This window comes from Dermacentor variabilis, chromosome 9 (assembly GCF_050947875.1).
Source record: "Dermacentor variabilis isolate Ectoservices chromosome 9, ASM5094787v1, whole genome shotgun sequence".
Classification (NCBI taxonomy): Eukaryota; Metazoa; Arthropoda; class Arachnida; order Ixodida; family Ixodidae; genus Dermacentor; species Dermacentor variabilis.
This window is the reverse complement of record NC_134576.1, coordinates 115,554,890-115,570,901: the sequence shown is the minus strand read 5'-3', so window position 1 is coordinate 115,570,901 and position 16,012 is coordinate 115,554,890. Positions and strand designations below refer to the sequence as shown.

At 43.0% G+C, this 16,012-nt stretch overlaps 1 protein-coding gene across 2 annotated transcripts in view; it reads left to right on the top strand.

The window, feature by feature from the left end:
• Taf2 (TATA-box binding protein associated factor 2) overlaps positions 1–16,012 on the top strand; it is a 66,604-nt gene that overhangs the window by 19,244 nt on the left and 31,348 nt on the right. For both annotated transcript variants that reach the window (XM_075669087.1, XM_075669086.1), the window contains exons 17-26: positions 161–270; positions 1,805–1,870; positions 3,718–3,850; positions 4,954–5,073; positions 6,028–6,168; positions 7,117–7,227; positions 11,893–11,978; positions 12,071–12,187; positions 14,170–14,309; positions 14,805–14,874. In XM_075669087.1, coding sequence (XP_075525202.1) covers positions 161–270; positions 1,805–1,870; positions 3,718–3,850; positions 4,954–5,073; positions 6,028–6,168; positions 7,117–7,227; positions 11,893–11,978; positions 12,071–12,187; positions 14,170–14,309; positions 14,805–14,874 — 1,094 coding nt within the window. The remainder of the gene's footprint in view (positions 1–160; positions 271–1,804; positions 1,871–3,717; positions 3,851–4,953; positions 5,074–6,027; positions 6,169–7,116; positions 7,228–11,892; positions 11,979–12,070; positions 12,188–14,169; positions 14,310–14,804; positions 14,875–16,012) is intronic.

Here is a 16,012-nt window from a genome sequence, read left to right as displayed (position 1 = left end):
ATAGAGGACATGGGTGATTTCACCCTCTTATCTTCAACCCCTCCACTCCCAACACCGGTCTGTCGACAACCACTTGTACTTGGAAAATAAGATGCAGAATGCTTTGACACGGGCCAGTTTTGCTCGTTTACGCTTTTGCTTTCTTTGTCACGTATTGCAGGGTCCACTCACAGTTACCATCCAAGAGTTGGACGGCACATTCAAGCACAATCTTCAGATTGAAGAGAATGCCACCAAGCACGACATCACTTGCCACTCCAAGAGTAGACGGTCAGTACCTGCACATCCTGGATGCAAAACACTAATTTCTGTAATGCTGGGTAGTTTTAAGACATTAAAGGGTGTGCAGAAATTTTGGACAGAGAACTTTGAGAACCTTGGCTAGAAAGCAGAAACATCATTTTATCATATAGTAGTACAAGTTTTTAGGTATTCACAAAAAGCTGTTCGGGGTGCACAACACATTTGAGAATGTGATGACGACTTCAGGAATAGCAACAATATTTCGGATAAAATTAAATGTATTTGTTTCAAGTTTTCTGTGTTGTTTTACTTTGCCACTGTCTTCAAAGAGTGTTGAATAGAACCATGTTCAGCCGGACTGAATTCAGCTTCATAAATTGTTGTACGCTCGTATCAAATAGTGTTTATTGATGTGCTTCCACAATAGCAGCCTTCGGCAAGTATTCAGCATTGTTTGGCTGCTTGTTAATCTCCCTCTCAGTGATGTTCCCTATAAATAGCAGTGTAACCGGTTTAAATATTGGGATCTAGAAGGCCACGTTGAGAGTGATGTAGCCGCAGGAGTTCACAGCAACCCACTAAGGGGTCACGCAAGTCGTTCAGTGTTGCCTGGGCAATGCGACGTAGCACAGAAAAAAGAGAGGCGGAGGAAATGACAGGACATGCAATGTACTGACCTTACAGTCATTCTGCCATGCAGACTGTGTTGGAGGAAGGAAATCTTGTCAATTTAGGCTGATGCCTGACGTCTTCTCGCACAGAAAGCTTGACTGCCAACACTGCTACGTAATGTAGCACAGCAGTGGCTATAGTTGGCTTTTCAGGGCTTCTACCCACAACTGCCTCCACCTACTGGAGAAACGCAACTATCCATATGACGCCTGACCATTGCTAGCAGTCCTTCATCTTTGTCATCGATGACAGTTGGCCATTAGAAGCTATGAGCTTCTATAAGGCGAAGTAAGGTTCCTAGGTTAATTGTGAGAGTACATAGAACATTTTGTAGAATACTCGAGCCGTTAAAGCACAGTATTTGGCACTATGCTTAAAGGTAACTTATATGCACTCAGATTTCTTCTTTTTATTTTCTTTTTATTACGAGTTAGGACTAATAACATTTTTCTGGAAACATGAAAGGAAGAAAACTGCCATCCACCTTACAGTAGCACGATTCTATAAAGGAAGCCCGAATAATTTTTTTCCTTTCATGATTCTTGTGGATTCATAAAAATCTTGATTTCCACAGAGCTGATTCGCCGTTTTTCGTGCATATATTAATACTGTTGTGCATGTATCGTAAGTCAGAACTGTTAGTTAAGTTCTTAGGCTTTTGTACAGGAATTCTTTTCTTGTGTTAACTTAGAAATTGGCCTGCATAATATGCTAAAGAACCAAAAGAGCAAATATATACACTTACACTGCTGTGCTCTGCTTAGCATGCTCTTACTGATAACGCACACTTGAACCTGTATCTGGCACTTGATCTGATAGAATATCATGTTTTTCTGTTTATTACTTGTGCCATTATGTTTTCTTATGCGATAATTTTTTTCCCCAACAGGAACAAGAAAAAGAAAATTCCCCTCTGCACTGGTGAGGAGGTGGACATGGACTTGAGTGCTATGGAGTAAGCCATTCGAAGCTTTCGGCTGACGACTGCTGTTATGTATTGCATAGTTTCACAGCACACTGGCCACATCTGTAGGGGCCATTGAAGTGACAGTAAAAGCCAAAATTAACTCCACACAGAGCTTTAAACAACGCTCCTAGAAATAATTCAGTGTTTCGTGCCGGTACAGAAAGCAGAAGCAAGGCTGGCCCATACTGACTTTGCATTAAAACACATTCGTATGAATGAATAGAATTTATTGATAGGAAAGACAGAGAGGTCGACCTGAGCTAGTGCGCTGTAGTCTGCTACTCTTCGCTGGGGAAGAGGGAAGGGGAGTGAAAATATTGGGATGGATGATGATGATAAGAGAAGTGGTAAGTACATATGGCGGGCATTGACACCAGTCCCAGTGCCACTTAGGTAGCCGCAAATAAAAAATTGCAATTGGAGACGGCATGTTTCTTTCTATTATGTATTTCAATTAACTCCAAGTGGATTTGTGGTAGCATAGAACAGAATGTTTTGAGGCTGTGACATGGAATTTTGCTGGGACTGCCACAGTAGCTTAGCAGCTACGGTGTTGCGCTGCTAAGCACGAGGTCGCAGGATCAAATCTCGGCAGCAGCGGCTGCATTTCGATAGGGGCAAAATGCAAGAACACCTATGTCCCGTGCATTGGGGTCACATTAAAGATCCCCTGGTGATTAAAATTAATCCAAAGTCCTCCACTACGGCGTGCCTCATACTCAAATCATGGTTTTGGCACGTAAAACCCTACAATTCAAATTATTTTTTCTGTAGTAATTTCCACAGTTTGGAGACGTTGCCATGGAAGCCATGCGAGCCTTGTAATCATACAAATGTGTCGCTCGGCATGTTCAAAGGCTATGTACTTACGTTTCACGTATTCCAATGTAACGTATGAATTCACTGTTACCTTGAAATAAATTTATTTTGATGCATCCTTTGCTTCTGATGTGCAAGGCACTTTTTTAAGTCACAAATTCAAGCAGCGCACTGTGACAGCTATGCAAGCTATGCACCAAATTGTGTCGTCCTGCCTGTTTAGTTGCTGTGTGGTTTATATCTGTTATGCTCTATGTGGGGGCATTAATTCCATGTCTATTGATTATTAAGCATAAACCCCATGTAAGCAATATTGTGTGCAATGGAAACGAGCCACGGCATGGAGATTGCTGTCACTCAAGTCTGTCGCTTGCCGATGAAACCCCATACTAAGGATGGCAGCAGGCGATACCATGATGCGACAAGGAGGCAGCGCGATGAGCTTTATCGTAGCTGCTTTGGGTAGAAAACGGTGCTGTTAATTAACGACAAGCTTGCACTTTTGACAGCAATTAGCCAGTGATTTCGGACCTTACTGCCAACAGCTGTATCGCGCACAAAATCGCTTGCGTGCGGTTTGGGCTTCACTCTGTAGCTATGCATTCTGTTGTACTTCTTCAGTCATGTAGCATTATTTGAAAGCTTACCAATACTCTTTAGACAACTCGCTATTTATGGATAATACATAAATAACATATAGAGTTAATGTAAATAATAATGTGACATGCCTACCTCACACAGCGCCATCAAATGCAATGGTGAATGTCTCGCTGGTAGTTCCTTTGTTCGTTGTTGCATTGAATTGGATTCAACAGGAGTGTTATTTTGGTTTCAAGGCGCTGCTGTAGATGGGAAGAAATGGGAGAGGGGGGGCTTGCTCAGTTGTTTCTACAATTTGAAATTCTTGGTTAACGGAAGAGGAGGGGGGAGGGGGTGGTGCTGGCGCACGTGGGGGCACTTGGTCAGTATATTGGAGTAGAGCTCTGCAAACTTTGCCTGCCTTTCTGCCTCCACAGTGCTGATTCTCCTGTGCTCTGGATCCGGATCGACCCCGACATGCTGCTTCTGCGGCAGGTGATCTTCATCCAACCTGACTACCAGTGGCAGTACCAGCTGCGCTACGAGCGGGACGTCACGTCTCAAATCGAGGTCAGTTTGCCCTCATCAACAATCTGCACAGTGTGAAGTCATGCAGTTTCCAAACATTGTGCCGTTTAGCATGCATTTAGACATGTTTTTGCAGTTCAGAACACTGTCGATGGCACATGAAGGTGTTTGCGGCAACAACATCTTACGCTTTTCATAGTAAATGTGCTCTGGTTCTAAAGTTCGCACCATTCGCCGATATTCTGGGGATGTTTACAGCACGGACCCTGGTAAGCAGCAGTACTGACATCCTGTTTTAAAACAATCTGCCTACTGAAAAAAAGAAAAGAATTTAGTCAGCATGGCTGGCACATTGCTCTGCATCAATTCGTCCTTCTATCTGAACAACTTTTTATTTCCCAATACACCATTGACTTTATTTGTTGAGTACATTTTGCATGCTATCGCAGTATTTCTGTGCCTTAATTGTGTGTCTGTTTATTTTATTTTGGTATTTTATACAGATTATACTCCTTATTACAGGCTGCTTTAACTACAATCAAAAGTTGTTATGATGGCGTTTTACTCTACAATAAAATACCTTTGTTATATCCAGTATTTGTTATAAGCATATATTTGTTGTGCTAAAGCTGGTGAAAAAAATTTGTATTTACCCTACATTTTTATATCCGTTATTCATTGTATTTGTGTTTGTTATATTGTGGTTCCACTGTATTCTACATATTCGTTGTTTGTACGTGCCACCCTCCTTTATGGATTACAGGTAGTCTATGGCTAAGGATTGAGAGGGCTGCTTCTACAAATTTATGGACAATAACAAGAATAATGCTGTTAAATCTTAATTGATTCATAATTTCACCCGCCGTGGTTGCTCAGTGGCTATGGTGTTGGGCTGCTGAGCACGAGGTCGCGGGATCGAATCCCGGCCACGGCGGCCGCATTTCGATGGGGGCGAAATGCGAAAACACCCGTGTGCTTAGATTTAGGTGCACGTTAAAGAACCCCAGGTGGTCAAAATTTCCGGGGTCCTCCACTACGGCGTGCCTCATAATCAGAAAGTGGTTTTGGCACGTAAAACCCCAAATATTATTATTATTATGATTCATAATTTCGAAATTAACTCGTTTCTGTGCCCTCAAACGCAGGCAATTGAAGCACTCTGCAAGTTTCCCACTGCCCAGACTCGGCTTGCCCTGACGGACACCATTGAGAATGAGCACTGCTTTTACAGGGTGCGATGCGCTGCTGCGTTTTGCCTGCGTCAGGTGAGGTCGCCTGCTTACTTCATTTTTAAAGTCAAGCTTTCTTTTTCTCCGTATCTCTTTTGCTGTGCCGTTTTTATCGCCCGACAGGCTCTGTGGGGATCTCGTTAAAAAATTTAGCAGAAAAGAGAAAAGGCAAAAGGAAATGCGCATGCTTGCGCATTTAAGTAAGTAGGGAAAAGAAAGATTAGAAGAAGATTAGAAGAAAGATTAGATTAGAAGAAGATTAGTGTGATAATTTGAGGTACAGTCATAAAATTTGGCTCTCTGTATCTTTGTTACCAGGCTTTTCATCATTAGGAGATAGTTCGAATTTTGATGTTGCTGCAGTTCATGTCTCTCACCGCCCTGGCTGAATGACTGTTGTATTCTGCTGCTGAGCAATGAGGTCACAGGTTCAATGCCCAGCTTCCTCAGCTTTCATTCTTGTGCTGGTGCAATGCAATAACGTTTGCGTACCGTGGTTTGGGTGTGCTCTAGAGAAGCCTGTACTGTCCAGGTTAATCTGTAGGCCTCTGCTATGCATCTGTCATACTTTTCGCGTTACTTTGGAAAATCAAACTCCTGTCAATTGATTGATCAACTCAACAGTCCAGGGACCATCCAATCAGTCCATCAATCAGTCAAACAATCGTCTCTGCTTTATGACATCTCTCATCTCTTGTAGTTCCTGTACTGCAATGGGACAATAAACGCGGTCAGTCAATCACTCAGTCAGTCAACGAACCAAGCATTCAACTCATAATGCCATTTGCAGACATGCAATCTAAACTTCATCATGAAGGCACCAAAAAGAAAGAGAAATTTTTGTTTATAAAAAAAAAAACTATACTGCCTGTAGTAAAGATTCGTACCAACCATCCTTCTCGTGTTATGCTAAAGAGCAAGCTTTATTAGAAACAAGATGGCATTGAGCCTTGCGTGATCATAAACTCCTTTGGTGTCCACACTTGGCAGGTGGCCAACCACATGGTGTCAACATGGGCGGGGCCACCGGCGATGATGGCCATCTTCAGGAAGATGTTTGGCTCACACTCATGCCCGCACATCATCAGGCAGAACAACTTCTCAAACTTCCAGCACTACTTTCTCCAGAAGGTATGACAGCTGCTGCATCTGTACAAGGTTACCTTTCGCATCCATTTTCTCCCTCCCTTATGTTTCTATGTTCAAATTCCGAGAATCTGAAAAGTAACTTCTATGCATGCAGTAATCTGTGTTCAGCTGGCTGATGCCCTATTGACTAGTCACTTTCTGGTATGCTTTCCTTTTGGGCTTGACTTGTCTTATGTAGTACCTGCCATGGTACTTCGTCATGGCGACTGGCTTGGACATGTGATGTTAATTGAAAGTAATGGTCTCAAGCGTGATCAACCCTGAACGTCGGCCAAGGGCCAGTATTATTATGGTTCGTAATGATCCATTTCATTTGCATTCTGTCTGACTTGTATAATCTAATGTCTGTGGAAAATGTGAAGCGTTGATCCTCAGAGGCTGTCAAGCTTCACTTGTAGCTCTCCTCCATGTTCTTTGTCATGAAATGAATTGCCCCATTTTAGCTAAGCAGATGATCACTTGGCACTATTGAAAGGGTATAGTACTTGCACGAGCACAAATTCAGAGCCATACTTTTGTAACAGTTCACATTATTTTCAATTCTTCTCTTCTTATAATTTATCATGACGAGTGGTAAATCCTGGAAACAATGACAAATGGTGTCATTTTCCTTGTCATTGATGCCCTTTGCGATTAGCCTTGGAGCCAGTGACAAAGATTGGGGAGTATGGAAAATGAAATGAATCGGTACAAAATGTAGACCGCCCGTGTTGTGAGAAGGGTCGACGGCAATGACAAAAGTGTCATTGTCATTGGCATCAGAGCCAATAGCCAACGACGGAGGATGAGAATATAAAGTGGACCAGTGCAAGCTATGCTGCCTGAGCTATGAGGAAGGCTGTAAGGTCAACAGTCATAAGAAGCAGTTGTCACGAAGGCTTCAAGGTTGAAGGTATTCCGCTTGAAGGTGTTGACGCGGCTTTCTCGCAGACGATTCCTGTGGCCATGGCAGGCCTACGAACCATCCATGGTATCTGTGCGCCAGAAGTGATGAAGTTTCTATTCGACCTCTTCAAGTACAACGAAAACAGCAAGAACAAGGTCAGTAAGCGCAGCAGTGAGTAACTTGATCACAAAAACCCGATTTTGCTTATTTTCAAGACACGTGCTGGCACATGCTATTGAACGTCCTCCTCTTCATCTGCATAGCTGTTTTAATCACCTGTTCTGTGCTCAAGCGTTCAAGTCGATGCAGAACTGCAGAAGTACTGCATTTTTCTCAATCTAAGCACCCCTCACATTTAAGCCTTTCCTTGTTTCTAGGATAAAGTTTAACTTTTCTGTTTATAGACCCTAATACTACATTAGTGCATGAAAGACACAAAAAAAAAAGAATTGGGCACAAATGTAAGCCCCTAGTTTTTTTTTCAATCCTTTTAATTGTTTTATGTGGTCCTGGCTCATCTGCACTCACTAGTTTGGCTCCTGGATAGTTTCTACAAAATGGTGTTACCCTTTCTCGCAGACGAAACATTTCGGCAAGTTTTCGTGAGAAACTGCTTGGTATAGTTCCAAGACAGTCAAGTCTTTAGTATGCACTTTCAGCATCTTAATCGATGTTGTCATGATAGGGTCTTTTAAAAGGTGCATCACAAATAGACTTGATAGTATAGAAGGGCAGTTTGATCTGCCAGTGTTAAATGTAACAGAAGTTACAGTTCAGCTACCGTACAACACATCGAGTCGCAGTATGCTTGAATAACTGTAGAAGGGCAGTGTGACGGCTAGGAGCAACACGCCTAGTTTACTGTGGTTTGTCGCTTTGAAGATTACTTTGAAACATTCAACTTCCAGTTCTTTTGGAGAATTTTAGTTCACACTCCAGAAATTGTTTACTATTGTTTTACTACTTGCTTTGACCTGCCACAGGGCATTCTGCTGACGAGCACCAGGTCACGGTTTCAATTCCTGGCCATGGAGGCCCCAATCTGTTCGGACCAAAATGCGAGAACGCTCGTATAGCACTTAGGTTTGGGTGTGCGTTTAATTTTTAAAAATCCAGCTGGTCAAAATTAAATTAGAGGCCTCTACTATGGCATCCCTTGTAGCCCATGTGTTGCTTTAGAATGTTAACCCATTGGCTACCATATATTATGCGTGCTGCGGCAACCTTCGTACTGATTACAGGGTACGCACAGGTCCTTGAAATCCTTGAAAACCTTTGGAATTGAAAAGTATGTTTTCAAGGCTCTTGAAAGTCCGGGAATTCCTTTTGTTCCCTAAAAACCCTCAAATTTCTTTACCCCACACAGCACGACTTCGTCGCAGTCACACCCTGTCGCACTTTCTCCTTCTCCCTTCCACCAATTCTCTGTCGGCGCTGTCAGACTCATGTTTCAACAGAGTGGAAGGGAGACGGGAGAAAGGCATGCGTGGCTGACAATGTGGGGAAATCCTGCTACATTGGGTGTGCGGCACCAAAGGCAGTGCGGCAACTTGCCTTTTCTTTTTCACGTGGCCACATTTTATCTTTGAATCTATGGCAAAGTCATGCAACTGCAGGCAACTTCATCAGCCGCAGTGGTGGAGTGAACTTGAGAGCTTCTCAGGCTTCGTTTCCTACCGCCGATGTAAAGACATCATCGACATGGCACGAAACCATATCTTTGGTTGTGGACTCACAAATTTTTAAAAATGCCTTTATCATCATGAAATTTGTTTATTTTTTCGGTTGCACGATGATGCAAGAAAGCTTTACGGCCTCTTCCGTGCAAGAAAAATATCTTGGCAACTGTATCTTTTGCATAAAAGGTCCAATTTCAATATGACGAAGTAAAGTGCCAATTTTACTAACTTCGTTATCACCAAGTTTAGCTGTAGTGTTTTGAAAACGTTGTTATAGTAAAAATTTGCTAGATGCGATGCCACTGTGGACCCTTTAAATAGCTTTGACAGGGCCTTGAAAGTCCTTGAATATCCTTGAATTTCTGTCCCTGAGGGCTGTACGAACCCTGGATTATTTTTAATGGCGCTACACATACTTTTGCTAAATACTAAACACTAAAAATATTAAAATTTGTAACTTTGTAAAGAGGGCCATCTGTTGACAACATTTTTAATCAAGTATAGCATATATTTCCCGTCAAGCCATCTATAAATAAAGGTTTAGACCAACGTTACCCTCAGCCTCCAACCCAGTGAATCGGCAGCTTTGGAAATGTGGACTCTGTGGCTGGGCCCAGCGGTTCGTCAGCTTTGGTAACCAGTGTATTAAACTCCAAATTAAGTTAAACTAGTTGCTTTGAATGTAAGCACCTACTTCGTAAAGCACCTACTTAAGTAAATGTGGTGATTCTGTCCTTCGCTTCATATTTTTTAAAAATGAAAGTACTTTAATCGTCATTTATGGCAATAGCTGTTGTGGGTGCTTTCAAGTTATTGACATGCTTCTTTTCTCATCCATGGCATGCCACAAATGTTTCACATGCTCTGTAGTTGCTGAACTTCAAATATGTGGGAATGATCTTGCTGGTGGAAGTTTGGGTGCCAAGCAGAGCAACAGAAGTTTAGGTTGCTGTGACAAGACTATCACTGCAGCAATAGCTAATCGAAGCAAGACAGCGCCTATGTAAGAGAATGTTTGCAGACCTGGTCCCTTGTTGGCCTGCTTTGGTCATTATGCATTGCGCAAGCAACCACTTTTCCACCAAGTCATCATTCCCTGTCCCCAGTTTCCACTAACTGATTCCATGGTTAGATGTTCTCTTTCCGGTATATAAGTTTACCATGGTGTCTGTTCTGTCCAGCACTTCTTTTTTCTTGCCTATTGGCGATTCCAGCTAAATGCGCGCCTCCCCCCCCCCTCTAGCAGCCGCTCTGAGAAAGAGCAAATCCAGGGTCAGGCTTGAATCAAAAAGGGGTCTTCTATCATGGAACGCACTAAATGCCTCGTGGTTCTCAAATCGTCGTGATGCCACCACACACAAGCCCGAAAAACAAAAACAAAAAAAAACAAATGTCAAAAGACTTGTTGTGTACCATTATGCGTGTCGTCGTGGTGGAAAGACAGCAATGTATGATTTCATCTTTTCGTAACAGAAGCAGACAGCGCACATCGGATAGCAACTTGGGTAAGAAACTTCGCATTGAGAAAAGGTGACAACTGCTATATACCGGTTTGTTCGGAACACTTCTTTCAGGGCTTCTTTCTTCCCGGCAAGCAGGACATTGCCTTCGCTATCTTGCTGGCATTTCAAATCGCATAGTGTGCTTTTTTTAGGCAGGTGCCTTAGTAAATTATAGTGATGTATGTCTTAGCTTCATTTGGTTTTGTTCATTTACTTTCTGCCCCAGCATTAATGTTACTAATGCTTTAAGCAGCAGGAATATTCTCGCTAATGTACTTTTGTCTGTAGGCACGGAAGCAGGAATGATAACTGCCTCGGAAGGTCTGAGGTTGATCATGACACACGTCATGCCACAAGGCGACATATCATAGCATGCTTTAGTTTAGCGGTGCAGGCAGAAGATGTTGTTTTCTCATTCAGCGCGTTGAGTTGCCAGTTTATTTGCTCGCAAGAAATTTAGAAGCAACAACATACAGCGTTCATTCCAGCTTTTGTTTCGGAGTGTTTGACGTACGCACATCGCCACTAGTTAGCCTTCCAACACTGCGCACACACCTCAATTTCATTACAACTGGTTCAGTTCATTTGGAAGTCATGCACTTGCACTAATGTAAGTGACTTTGCCCAAAAGAAAGCCTTCGATAAATTCTGGAAACAAGTTGGAAAAAACTCAACTTGGTCCGATTGGCTGTTATTCACTTCTCGCGTATGACTAGGGTTTGAGAATTTCTACGGGTGGCGGGTGCCTGCTGCGTTTGCAAGCCCAAGCCCTACCTCGGACGCTGCGTTCTGCAAGCACAAACAAGCACCAGTCAACGGACGCAGACGACCTTATCACACGTATCAGCTAACGTAAAAAGAAAGGTGCAGCCCCGACTCACAAACAGAACTCTCATTTATTTTTATTGCAAGACACATTGACCAGGTAACATTGTTGTTTTTTAGCCTTAGCGCAGAATACCGTATGTAGCTTTTGAAAGCGAGACAGATGTTACTGCCAATATATAGTGAGATGCTCTGTGTGATACACTGCAAGACGAGTCGTAGTGCGGGCACTGCGGGGTTGCCTATGAAGGTCGAAAACAGTCGAGTACTGTACCTGTACCAGTGTAACAACACCACGAACAAGTGCTTGCACCTTTCGGAGGTCCGCTATGCACAAATACGTCCCCTTTCTTAAACCTCCGGCTCGCTTGAAAGGCTCTTTGTCTTTAAAAAAAATACCTAATGCGGCTCGCTGGGCAGGCCAGATGTTGGCATGCACAGCACAATGATTTCCATGGTTTCGTCGCTGAAATTCTTGAGACCGATCAAAATAAGGTAATCACCAGCAAGGACCCTTTCGGCTTCGACGAAACACCTTTGGTTAAACGCCACAAACGAAAAACGCATGAGCACAGCACCAAGTGAAAGAGCTGCTATGAACCTGGATGTCATAGCCATCTTCGTTTATTTGGACAGTGTTGCAAGCAGAAGTAATGAATTCTAGAGTTGTCAATGAAATGAAAATGAAATATATTGGTGCAAGACACAGTGCTTGTGCTGTGAGAAGTGTGTGAGAGACTGTCAGCTTGTCAGGTAAGCCGATCATGCAACACCGACTGACTTTTGAAAACTGTTTGCATTTTGGTTTTGCCAGTTTTCCGACAACTACTACCGGACTGCTCTCATCGAAGCCCTTGGCGAAACGGTGACGCCAGTTGTGTCCGTGCTGGCTCAAGCAGGGTACTACTTCGCTTTCATTCCCGGCTGAAAAATGTCTGCATGATATGCTGCATTCGCAACCAAGTTCTGATTGGCTGACCTTTCTTTTACAGCCAGCCAATCACCGTTGAATCGCTATCGGCAGACACCAAGCTGATCCTGGAGGAAATCACCCGCTGCCTCAACCTCGAGAAGCTCTTGCCTTGTTACAAGTACACTATAACAGTAGGGTGAGTTCATTGCATCACAGTCTTTCAAATGAAATATGAGAGCAACCCGAATAGCCAAGATGAACTTAAAGGATATCACAATGATATTGTCGCAATGTAGTGATAGTGAAGAACCAGAAGCACTTCACTTCCAGGTGGCCCGCCATGGTTGCTTAGGGGTTTTAGTGTTGCGCTGCAAAGCACAAGGTCCCGGGATCAAATTTCAGCCTCGGCCATCGCATTGCGACGGGGGCGAAATTTAAAAAACACCTGTGTACTTAAATTTAGGCGCACATTAAAGAACCCCAGGTGGTCAAAATTAATATGGAGTTCGCCACTACGGCGTGCCTCATAATCAGATTGTGGTTTTGGCATGTAAAACCCGATAATTTAATATTTAATTTAACTTCCAGATGAAATTAAGAAAGAATTAAACATTCGTTAGCTGAAGCTGTGACCTGAAGGCAGAGCAGTGGCAAGCACCATCAGCAGTCATCGAATTTAAGCTCACTGTCGAAGTCAGTCCAGTATTTATGCATGTGTAATCGTACATTCCAGAGTTATTGCTGATGCTCACGTTGATTCGAGAATGTATAACACTATTCACATTGCATGTGTAATCTAATTGGAGACGTCTTTACGCTGTCTATTTGGTGACAACGTTGCTGAAATTTCAATACACCAAGCATACCTTTCACGAAAGTAATGACTTGATGACAATGGCAATCTGGCGTAGGCGATCACTGGTAAACATTAAAACAACTTACATGTGGCAACATTTCCAGCAGACATAAAGCTAACGCATTTCACTTTATGAATAATCACCTCTGTGTTCCTTTTCATGGCTTGTTTCTCAATCCCTTGCTTCCTTTCAAGTTTTTTCCATCATCTTCCAAGTGGTAAGGCAAATGGTAGAAATATTGAAAGATGGAAAGGCAGCAGCACAGATTGGATGTAAAATTCAGGTTGATTATGTTTCAGTAGGGATTGAGAGAAAGAAGTGGTATTGGGTCAGGTTGTCGAAAGATAAACTGCCACAGTCACGTGACCGAAACTCTGCCAGATGCAGGTCGCGCTCCCAGGTCATAGATGAAAGTGCCTGTGAGAGCGCTGAGCTGGAGCATGGCACTCTGAAAAATAAAGAAAAGAAAAGAAAAAAAGCAGGCGAATGTGTTTTGTGCACTCAATTTTTACCTACCAAATGTAAAGCTTGCTGTCAGAGCCCTCAGAAGTGCTCAAAAGGGACTAGTTGGACATCAGTGTTTGTTTGTTTGTTCTGAAGGCCAGTGCATGACAGAGAGTAGTGGGGGAAAAAATAAAAAAATCACAAATACTAATTAAAACAAAGGGCAGGCACACTATTCTTTAGCAAGGGATGTCTTGAAGGCGGCTTAAGCTTAAAGGGACACTAAAGCGACACAATAAATCAGTTAAGGCAAATAAAGCATTGTTTTAGAACCCTGCAGGCAGTCATTTCAAAATAAGAGTTTCATTATTAGATGAGAAAATGAAGGTCAAAGTATCAGTATTTGAATTTCGCGCCGAAACGCTGACGCCGGTGCGTCAGTGTGACGTCAGGGACTCCAAAGTATGTTTTCGCATTTGGGCCGCGTTGGCTGAGTGAAGGTTCCTGAAACTTGCCATGTTGAATATTCGGTTCCTTTAGAACACAATGTAGTCAATCTGTACCGCTATTTATCATTAGTAGGCCCTAGAAGATGCCACCAAAATCCATGACGTCACAGCGACCAGGTGCGGGAACTTGAAGGAGGCGTCGCCACCTTTCTTTCGCTTGTGCGCTTTTTCTGGCTTACCAAGCGTCTTAGCGGGGTAAGAGTGGTGTTTTTTGTTTCGTAGAAAGCTAAGCTACTGATGGGGGGGGGGGGGGCAGAAGAAATCATTCTTCTCTTTAGTGTCCCTTTAAGCGCATTTAGTGCACCATTGTAACAACGCTATTGGTCGCATTGTTTTTTTTTTTTACTTTTTTCCTTGTGTTATGCCAGGTGTTTGAAGGCTATCCGCAAGCTGCAGAAGATGGGTCACCTTCCCAACATATCCGCGCTGTTCCGCGAGTACGCCCAGTACGGACTCTTTATCGATGTCCGCCTGGCCGCTCTGGAGGCTCTTGTCGACTACACGACAGGTTAGCCAAAGTCTTTATTTCCCAACTTCAAATGTTGAGAGTCCCACAGGTGAAAAGCAGTCTTAGGCGGTGCAATGAAATTTGGAAATTTTCAGGAATAAGGCAGATCCGGCTGATGCATGACACGGTCATTTGTCAGTTGGTGGTCACTGGGAGAGGCCTTCATCTTCCAGTAAACAAACAAAATAAGGCCATGGCTGGTGCTGATAGATGGCAGAGCCATTGGAAGCCGAGCTAGTCCATGTGAATTCATTGTGGATAAACAGCACAAGAATACATGTAGTTCACGGGGAAAACGGATAAAACAAGGCTCTGACTATCGAATAAACTAAAGAGCACGTGCATAAATATGTACTCATAGGTAGGATATCACTGTTATCACATAAAAAAAAGAGGAATAACAAAAAAAAAAAACAAAAGATATGATGAATTGGCAGGTCTGCTTTCTCTCTCTTTTTTAATTTTTTTTTAAATACCATTACTTTTCTTTTTCAGTTGATGGAAATGCAGACGACCTCAGTTTCCTGTTGGACATCGTGGAGAATGACCCGGTGCCTCGGGTCAGGTGAGTTGCAAAGAGGCAATGACTTGGAGACCACATGAGTTTATTCACATGCCAGTGCAAAACTGCTGCCATGGCACTTTTGCGTTCAGCGCTCACACTGCCGGTTTCCTGTTCTACGTGTCTGTACAGACTGTACTATGTTTGCTTTTCAGATGCTATGTTATCTAACGATTCATTTTCGTCATTCAGTTTTATTGCGTTTCTTCATTGGCTCAGACACCGCTCGAATGCCGCACGTCAAGTGGCTGATATGAGCTGCATCTGGCAGTTCACAGACAACATGGAAAGAGCGGATAATGAAATCGATGTTTAGATAATATGACCCCAGAAGCTTTATCTCTACTCATTCACTCATACTCATAAGTTCACTCGTAACGCCACGCATACTTTTAAAAAAATATGCCCACCTATCTAATTATCTGCCACCAGTCAAGACAGCTCCTGCCCCTTTTTCTCGTTCCCCGACTTGTACAGTGTGCCGTCCCACTAAAGAAGAAATCTTTGGTTGTTCATTTGCTCTGCTTTTATTTCTTGTTTGGTTCCTAGCAAGAGTTGCAGTACTTGCTATAAACAACTTAACTTTTGCAGTTAGCTAACTTACACGATTTTGATGAACTGCAGTTTGGACTTCTGCCATAATACAGCGTCAGTTCTTCGATGTTTCAAACCTCCATGCTTGCAGTTTGCTCTGAAAAATAAAAGGAACACTAAAGTAAAATGCTAAGTTGAACTAGATCGAAAGGTCAGTCATGTAATAACAACTTTTTCATTCGTAACCAGAGCAGAGCTTTTGCTAGTGAGATGACGAAAATTATAAATTGGTGTGGCACCACCTATTTTTAACTGCGGTATTTCTCGTGGGACGTCAACATTGGTCAAGTCACACAGGGAATGGCAGAGGGGGATGTCATGAGGGTTTCACACCAATTCGTCAATTCTGACAGGGGGGGGACTCAATTTGCGCGGCATCAGCGAGACCTTCAGTGGTAGTTTTCTATGCAATTAAGTCATACACTGGCACACCGAGAATGATAATAGACTTCTAAATAATTTTGGGGCCTAACTCGGCCTGACGGCCTGATACTTTCCTTTAGCGTCGCTTTGAGATCGGGCTGAAAGTGCAAGATACAGTTCTTGC